Genomic DNA, 9496 nt, shown 5'->3' with positions numbered 1-9496 from the left:
AAGTGCCTATTTGTGTGGAACCTATCAGACCGAGTAACTGTTTGCATATAGTCATTTTGAAGTTCTGGGTTTATTGAGGGTCACTACAATATCTGCTACTATCTGCTCCCTTCGGAAAACCATTGGCTATTACAGGGACAGTATTACGGCAGTATTTTTATTTGGGAGGTACGTGTTACATCAGAAACCAGAGGGCAAAATTGTGAATATGGGTATTTATCTGAATGCGTTGGAACTATTTAGAGGTGTCCCGCAAGGATGCCCAGTGTCTCTAGTTATTATACTAGCTATTGAGATGGTCAACATCTGTTTGAGAAACTCATTTATAGATATGGCCCAGAGTTTTTTGTGGTAAGGTCATGTGATCGGGTAAAACTCTGGGGCCTTTTTTGCAGTAACATTGGATGTTCATTGAAGTCGAGGTAAAAGTGGGCACGTCTAGGGTGCTGATGTGCTTTGATCCGTAAGATTTTGTTCTCCTCTGCTTGGCAGTGTACTGCATGACAGCACCCCATTTCAAGGAGTCCTGTTAGTCTGTCTCCAAGTCATTGTTGCACTTATATTGTTTAGTCTTTCTTCTGACCTCTGCATCTGTACAGGCACACAAAGATTGCTCTAAACAAAATGCTTTTAAAGCTACAGTCTGGGATAGTAGTAGACTGCCCTGACTGAAGATGCCTGAGGGAACATCAGGACAGAAGTTGCTACCGTAGCATCACATTCATAATCTTCATAGGAGATTAGCCTCCACCTTGGTCTCCAGAGCCTTCACTTTGGTCTCACTGGCATTCAGTATGTCCTTCAGAAGTATTAGGATCTTCAAGAGGACCTCAGGTTACTCCTCTAGGGCCTTGAACCGGACCTGAATGAAATTGGGATCCCCAGCCTTCACCCCACAGACACACCACTGAACAGCAACAACAGCACAGCTACCACCGACTTCATAATCACATTATAGAATATAATTGAGTAGAATAGATTAGAATAGTCCAACAACAACAACCTGGTGATGGGGGGGTTGAAAAACCCCAACAGCAATCACAAACACACTACTAATTATCAAACTAAACAACAGAGCACATGTGATAAACACACCATTTTACCATCTGCCAGAGTACAAACAAGATTCAAAAAGAAATGTAGTACTGGGGGAATGTAGTACTGCAGGATGTACAGTGAGGGGAAAAGGTATTTGATCCCCTGCTGATTTTGTACGTTTGCCCACTGACAAAGAAATGATCAGTCTATAATTTTAATGGTAGGTTTATTTGAACAGTGAGAGACAGAATAACAACAAAAAAATCAAGAAAAACACATGTCAAGTGTTATAAATTGATTTGCATTTTAATGAGGGAAATAAGTATTTAACCCCCTCTCAATCAGAAAGATTTCTGGCTCCCAGGTGTCTCTTTTATACAGGTAACGAGCTGAGATTAGGAGCACACTCTTAAAGGGAGTGCTCCTAATCTCAATTTGTTACCTGTATAAAATACATTTTATTTTTCATACAAAAGTTTTACTGTGCGTGAAGTTTCAAATGCATTCTGTCATTATCTTCTTCAATGAAGGTGATGACAAAATCTGCGAGAGCAAGGGAATCTGATTTTATTGGTCTTTAACTTGCCGCACAAAAACTTAATTCAGGGTAAATGGAGTTAGCCCTTAGTTAGCCTGCCCTAGAGCAGGTTAAGGATTCATTGCCATAGAAGTGTACCTGGCTAAAAGGTGAGCCACATTCGTATGACTGGTTATACCAAGTTGAACTCAGTTGGCCAAAGTTACCTTGCTAACTCCTCAAACCTGATTTGTAGGATACCACTCTGGAAACAAAAAATAGTCAATGTTTTGATTGATGGGAAGTTAACTTATCTGAAACCTACTTGCCAATAGTTGCCTGTAAATTACTGGAAAATTCACAGTAAGCCCTTTACAGTGTTATGTAATTATCACTGGAGTTTGCTTGATGAATTAGGCTTTTTATATCATGTGGATTATCAAAGATTTCAGACAAAGTATCACATTGGCATAGCATGTGATATGTTTTAATATTTAAGTTCTACTATGCTTTTTGAACTCCCAAGCTGGTATACTTAATCTTCCATCCCTTGTTTTTCCCTGAGAGGTCCGACCTGAATGAGACATGTACTTGGTAACTGCCCGTGTCTATCTTGCCAGGTGGAGACGCTCCACAGAACGGTCCGTACTCTTGTCCTTCGGTAAAGATCTTGGAAGAGAAGGAAAACTTGGTCAGGAACTCCAAGGCCATACATCTTCCAAGGCGGGACAGCAGACAAAGACAAGTTGCTTCTAGAGCATGAGTAGGAATACATTGTGTATTCATCAGCGCTTGTGTCTTTGATTGGTTAGTTTTAAAGGATGGCCCTACGCTATTATGCACCGGCTGACCTTCAAGACATCGTATGGACAGGGGACATCCGGGTGGCCCTCTACGTCAAACAGTTCCTGGAAGTCCAGTAGCACTCTGAATCCCTCTGGTAGGAGTATGGTGTAGTTACAATGACTCATTGTGGGGTATGGACTGGGGTAACCTGGGCTGGTCAACTCTCCTGACCTCTCTGTCAGCACCTGACCTCTGCAAGGCACTACAGAGGAAAAGAGACAGATCAAATCAAAGTGTTTATTTATTTATTTTAAAGCAGTTTATTCTCATTCTTTGAAGCACTTCTAAAAGACAGCCTAGTTAATAAAAAATGGATAGCAAGTGCAAAAACATTGAGAAGCTTTGAATTGTCTTGTCATAATTCGCCCTTATTATCTTTTAGTGGATGCAATATCCTTCTGGCATAAGCAATCGGGCTCATTTAAACTGAATTATTACTCTAGTAAGTACACAGATGTTGTAATAGACAACAACAAATCGATATCTCAAAGAGGCAGAGTTGCTGTAATTTATATAATTAGAGAAATTTGAAAGCGGATAATCGTTTTTGTCTATTCATCTCCTGATATGTGGTGTCACTTTTTATCCTCTAGCTAAGAATAACAATTTAAGGCACGTCCACGTCGGTAATTGTGATTAATTACCTAGCATCAGTGTGCTATTAGCGTTGAAAACAGGTATCAATTTTCGACGCCTTTTCCAGGGAGCTTTTCCCTTAGGAATCTCTAGTAATTAACCTAGCCTTGCGCCAGCTGGCAGAGATCAACTACTTTCTACAGCTCTGTGCTTCTTCACTCTGAAATTACTTTGTAATCACTCCACTATGCTGTAATGAGCTGCTGTGTGCTTACTTATTTCAAACACGTGGCAGCAGTGTGCCCTGCTCTGAAAGTGCTGTAAATTATCTTTAGAGATGGACATAGTCTGTTCTGTGTTCATGGGATAAGTGAAGGACAAATTGACAGTCAAATGACTATCCTTAGGTACACTCCCAATTTTCTGTTCTTTGAGGCCATTAGAATTCAGAAAGTAAAACATACATACAATATTGTTTTTCTGTTTTCTTGTGAAGACATTTCCCCTCAATCTCTTTGTGCTGTATTCAGAAACATTGGAGAACCTCTTTAAGTGGTATGGATAGGAAAGCCTTTTAGCTGTGTAATGGTCTAAAGCCAATTCTAATTAAATGTGCTATCTCTTTGTAGTATTCATGAATATATACATGTATTCATGTTTGAAACCATTCCAAGCTGAGAGGAAAGCATTGCATTTGTAAAATGAATTAATCAAAAATGTAGCCTAAACTATGTAGGCCCTATAGGTTCGCACTGCTATCAGTATTAGACCAACAAATCAAATTGTATGAATAATACTCCCTCATTCCATGGGATTTCCTGTTTTTTTGTCTAGTTTAAATCACCCTTACAAGTGCAGGACCTTTTGTTGTCATGGAGCAGGTATCCCAACCTGCAAGTGCAGTAATAGCCACCAACATAATTGTGACAATAATGGTCACACACAGACTCGCCATCTACCGTGCTGAGGCACTCATTGATGTCTGTGAACAGGGAGAGAGAAGCCAGTTAATATAGACCTACAAGAATAATGTTACATTTGGGTTGTAGATACAAAAATACATTCAAAGATGGGTTCCAGGTCATTCAGGATGCATTGATAACATTTCAGGTATACATAAATGTGTATAATTGATAATTAAGGGATTTACAAGCAGTTTTAGAATAAACCACATTTTTAGTGTACAGATGATACAAGTAAAGTGAAGTTCATAAATTGAATTTAAATTAATTTCCAGAAGTAATCATTTATGTTGCACATTCATAGGCACATTTATATTGGTCCGACGCAGGACAATTAAGTACTGCTATAAAGGCAATAGAGTCTGAACAGTCATCTCGGGTCAGGGGCCTTTTTTTCCTGATTCCTCTACTGAATTGGGTATTCTGCGATCATTATACCTACTGTTTTATATTGCTAGTTGGTCATTGTGAGGAAAATTCTGAAGATTTGGGGCTCTCTGTATATAAGTACCTTCTGTAGTCTGTCCCCAACAGCAATGGTCTGACAGCACCATTGTCAACATTCGTCTACTAAAGAATATTCTTTTTTTTATGTAACTGTTTCCCAAGGGGTTGTGCATGAATTATACCAATGTGAGTTATCCAGAGTCTCCTGTATTCCTGACCCAGAGTTAGCCCTTGAACATTTCTCCTCTATCTTTATTCCTTTGGTGGATAAACACATGCCTTTTAAACAATTTAGAGTCAAGAACAGATCAAACCCTCTGATCTTTCAGAGTTTATTCAGATGAGAAACTAGGCTTAGGCAAAAGCAAGGAAAACTGACTAACAGATTAGCAATCTATCAGAAAATGTAGAAACAGATGTATTATCTCGATTAAGAAAGCTAAATCCAGCTACTTTCTAAGCTCTATCTCTGCTGGTGATCCTTCTACATTTTGGGAAACAGTTAATTCAATGAAGTGTACAAATTCCTCCTCTTCCCTACCTAAGCAGGTTCTGTCTGACTCTGGCATCATTGCTGGAGATGAGGGATGCTTTTAATCATAATTGTATCTCGTCTTCTTGGTAAGCAACTCCAGTGTAGATTTTGCCTTGTGTTTTAGGTTATCGTTCTGCTGAAAGGAGAATTCATCTCCCAGTGTCTGGTGGAAAGCAGACTGAACCAGGTTTTCCTCTAGGATTTTCCCTGTGCTTAGCTCCATTCTGTTTCTTTTTTATCCTGGAAAACTCCAAGGTGCTTAACGATTACAAGCGTAGCCATAACGTGAAGCAGCCACCACTATGCTTGAAATTATGGAGTGGTACTCAGTAATAAATTGTGCTGCATTTGCCCCGAACATAACACTTTGCATTCAGGACAAAAGGTTAATTGCTTTAGCGCCTTGTTGCAAACAGGATGCATCATTTGGAATATTTATATTCTGCACAAGCTTCCTTCTTTTAACTAGGTTAGTACTGTGGAGTAACTACAATGTTGTTGATCCATCTTCAGTTTTCTCCTATCACAGCCATTAAACTCTGTAGCTGTTTTAAAGTCACCATTGGCCTCATGGTGAATTCCCTGAGCCGTTTCCTTCCTCTCTTGCAACTGAGTTAAGAAGGACGCCTGTATCTTTATAGTGATTGGGTGTATACATACACCATCCAAAGTGTAATTAATAACTTCACCATACCCGTCGACAAATAGGTGCCTATTTTTGCGAGGCATTGGAAAACCTCCCTGGTCTTTGTGGTTGAATCTGTGTTTGAAATTCACTGCTCGGCTATTGCATACAGTGAGTCCATGCAACTTATTATGTGACTTGTTAAGCAAATTTTTACTCCTGAACTTTTTTCAGTTTGCCATAACAAAGGAGATGAATACTTACTGACTCAAGACATTTCAGCTTTTCATTTTAAATTATTTGTAAATTTTTCTAAAAACACAGTTACACTTTGACATTTTGGGGTATTATGTGTAGGCCAGTGACAAAAAATCCAAATGTAATACATTTTAAATTCAGGCTGTAACACAACAAATTGTGAAAAAAGTTAAGGCGTGTGAATACATTTGGAAGGCACTGTATATGAATGCAGCTGCCACTTCATTAAAGCCATTAGATGCAGTTTATCAAAGAGCTTTAATACGGCCTACCGGTTCAGTACACATCACTGCAGTATTTTCCATGAAGTAGGCTGGCTCTCTTTGAAGTCTCATAGGTCAATTGATTCACTGCTATTTTTTTCTTTACAAAGCTCTTTTACAAAAACTCCCGCAGTACCTAACATAATTAAAAACCTTCAAACATATCAGTTACCATACCTGGTCTCAGGGATGGCTAACTCTAGAAATTCCTTCGCTTTCCTCAGTTATTGTAAAACAGCTTTTTGTTTCTTTGCACCCCATGAATGGAACAATCAACAGAGTTCCCTATAACTGGATGTACTGGTGCCTCTCAGGCAGTTCAACATGTTGATTGCGAACCTTTTTGCTGAGGAATGTGATTGTTTTACTTCAATGTGTTTTGTATATTTGTATTTTATTGTATTTTGTCAATTGTGTTCATGCAGGGTTTCCTTGCGGAAGAGATCTTGGTCTCAATGGGACTCCCTGTTGAAGTAATGGTAAAATAAAATTCTACTTCACCTTCTGAGGAGTAAAATGCTTGAAAGCCAGTGAAACGCCCCTCATTGGAGTAGTCACTTCTGAAGACTACCGACATGATGTTCCCAGCCGACAGGATAACTGTGTTCCTGGGGGCGTCTACATACTCTTTCTCCCCTTCGCCACAGAAACGCAATGTCTCATTGGCCTCTGCAAACACCTAGTTCAACATGAGCACAGACAGATTTCTAACAAGTTAATGAGTGCATGCAGTTCTTGAGGGTGGTTCTCAGGACCAGTGGAGGCTGATGGATGGAGAAACCGGAGAAAGAGCGCATTGTAATGGCTGGAATGTAATAAATGGAACGGTAGCAAACATATGCAAAAAATATATATATAATCTATGAACACAACTTATTATAAATGATAATGTGTGAATGCATAACTTTCATTTGCAAATGTTTAATACCATTCATTCCATTGTAGCCATTAGAATGAGGTATGCCCTCACAATTTCTCCCTTCACCAGCCTCCACTGCTCAGGACTGTTTACCTGAATATAATCATATTCACAGTGGTGGGAGGGTTCCAGACTGAAGTGGGTGAAGTACAGTTTAACCCTGTGGCCTTCTGGGACGGAGATGTTCCACACTGTGTAATGGTTGTTGGGGTATGGGCGAGGGAAGTTGGGGGAAGTGAAGCTGCCAAACAACGAGGTCATTTCCACGCTCAGAGATACAGGAAGCAGGATGGCGAGGACAGATACACAATACGCACTGTGTACCAAAGTGAGATGAAAACATTCAAGCCACAGTCTGTAAGATTTACAGCAATCTCAGCTAATGAAATATACAAGTTAATTTTGAAGAATAGGATTTATACCTTAATAAGATCAGTAAAACTGCCTTACTATATCATAACCAAAACAATGGACCAATTACCCTATTGTTTATGTTTTTGTTGTCATTGGAGACTTTGTAAACAAATTATGTAAAACTTCAAATCATACAAAAAAGTTATGTTGCTTTCAAGTAATGCCATTCCTTGAGCACTGCATGTTAAAATGTTATTGTGGGATGCATTTGCTCCATTGTTGATGTTTTGTTGGTGGTCCTCTCTGTCATATTTATGCACTTTAAAAGGGGCAATCTGAAGTTGCTACATACATTTTTGGACTTATACATTCATTATATGTTCTCATTGATTTAAAAAAATATATTACTTACTAATGCCTCATGAGCTTAGTTCCAACTGTCGTATCTCATCAGAACCCAAAATATAAGCTTGTTTTACTCCAATGTTTGTAAACAAAGTAAATGTAAACCAATATTATGTAGCCTGAAAACATGGTTAAAATTATAATTTTGATATCATGGATGATCCATCCATAGCTCTGTCTATGAATTTGAGATTGATAAAATTTCTCCAGACCCATCCTTAGCTTTTTACAGAAACAGGGGCGGTGAGATCACTTTGTTATTGTTTCAACTGTTGATTGCCCATTTAAAACAAGTGTGGCTTTAGACTACATTCTTAAGATCTATTCATTTGATTCCTAATGAAGAACTCAGTGATAACTTACCAGTTCATCTCGGCTGCAGAAGATTCCAGAGGAGCAGTGTCATAGGTTTTGTTCAGTGTCTCAGAACGCTTGACTATCTTTGAACCCTTGTGCTCTCAAGGTTAATGAACTAGCGTCCTGACTAGCCGACTTTGGGCAAACAAACAAAGCATGATGGACTCATGATTTGTTCCATCTACAACACCCTATAACCCTGTTGACTTTTACAGCATCAATCTGGTGCCGACAACTGTTTTTAGACTATTCCTCACTTTATATATATCTACTGTACCAGTACCTGTTGTTGCTGTATATGTTCCGAGCCATATTCCTATAAAAATGAGAGAGGATCAAATGTTGTTTAAGTGTTCACCTGCCTCGTCTTCTTTTGGGGTGATGCTATAGGCCACCAACTGCTAACAGTCAGTATTTGGATAATATCTGTGCGATGCTTGATAGTGTGTGATGTTAACAGAGAAGTCTATTTTCTGGGTGACCTGAACATTAACTGGTTAGCAACTTGCTGTCCTCTCAAGAGGAAGCTTCTAACTGTGACTAATGCCTGTAATTTGAGCCAGGTTATCACTCAACCAACTAGAATGCTTACCAATAGTGTTGGATCTGTGACATCCACTTGTGTTGACCCTATCTTCACTAATGCTGCAGAGCTTTGCTCCAAAGCATTATCTGTTTCCATTGGCTGTAGTGACAGTAACATTGTGGTAATAACAAGGAAAGCCAAAGTGCCAAAGGTTGGGCCTAAAGTCATAAGACATCATACAAAATGTTTTCTCAGGACTCTTGTTGAAGATGTAAAACATTTATGTTGGTATGATGTGTATGAGGAAGTGAATTCAGATGCAGCACTGGAAGTATTTGTAAAATTATTAATGCGAATTGTTGACAAGCATGCACCTGTTAAAAAACTAAATGTCAGAAATTATAGAGCCCCCTGGATTGATGGTGAATTGAACAATTGTATGGTTCAAATAAATAATGCAAAAGAGGTGGTAAACAAGTCAGGCTGCTTAGCTGATTGGTTGACATACTGTAAATTGATACATTTTGTGACTCAACTTAAAATAAGAAATTATATTACCAAACAAAGATAAAACACAATGGATTTTTTCTTTTTATTATAATATGGGTAGAAAACCAAATTAATTTCCATCATTCATTGAAGTTGATGTGTCATTTATAACAAAACCTTTTGCTATTGCCAATCATTTCAATTACTATTTCCAGAGTTGTGGCCTCGAGTCACATGACTTGGACACAAGTCTGACTCAAGTGACAAATTTGAAGACTTGTGACTAGACTTAATAGAAAATAAAATAACTTGAGACTTGATTTGGACTTGGAGCCTCAAGACTTGGGACTCGACTTTGACTTGACACTGATGACTTGAA

At 38.7% G+C, this 9496-nt stretch overlaps 1 protein-coding gene across 2 annotated transcripts; it reads right to left on the bottom strand.

The window, feature by feature from the left end:
* Positions 1-1247: 1247 nt before the first annotated feature.
* On the bottom strand, positions 1248-8254 carry masp2 (MBL associated serine protease 2). 2 transcript variants are annotated; one of them, XM_014145826.2, is made up of 6 exons: positions 8109-8254; positions 7080-7302; positions 6569-6746; positions 3828-3959; positions 2407-2603; positions 1248-2224 (listed from the first exon to the last, which is right to left on the bottom strand). In XM_014145826.2, exons 1-6 carry the CDS (start codon positions 8114-8116, stop codon positions 2060-2062), a joined length of 903 nt encoding a protein of 300 aa, XP_014001301.2. In that variant the 5' UTR covers positions 8117-8254; the 3' UTR covers positions 1248-2059. The 2 variants fall into 2 exon arrangements, with proteins under 2 accessions (XP_014001301.2, XP_014001303.2); XM_014145828.2 differs by lacking the exon at positions 3828-3959.
* Positions 8255-9496: the final 1242 nt, after the last annotated feature.

The sequence above is a fragment of the Salmo salar genome, chromosome ssa15 (assembly GCF_905237065.1).
Source record: "Salmo salar chromosome ssa15, Ssal_v3.1, whole genome shotgun sequence".
NCBI classification, from domain to species: Eukaryota; Metazoa; Chordata; class Actinopteri; order Salmoniformes; family Salmonidae; genus Salmo; species Salmo salar.
The sequence above is the reverse complement of the archived record's forward strand: the minus strand, read 5'-3'. Positions and strand labels throughout refer to the sequence as shown.

What these genes read in the sequence shown, in the direction of transcription:
- masp2 (XM_014145826.2), bottom strand. An exon ending in AGCATTTTACTCCTCAGAAG is followed by an intron (nt 3,960 to 6,568) that starts GTGAAGTAGAAT and finishes CCCTGTTCACAG; the next exon opens with ACATCAATGAGTGCCTCAGC. An exon ending in GTCCATACGATGTCTTGAAG is followed by an intron (nt 2,225 to 2,406) that starts GTCAGCCGGTGC and finishes TTCTCTTCCAAG; the next exon opens with ATCTTTACCGAAGGACAAGA.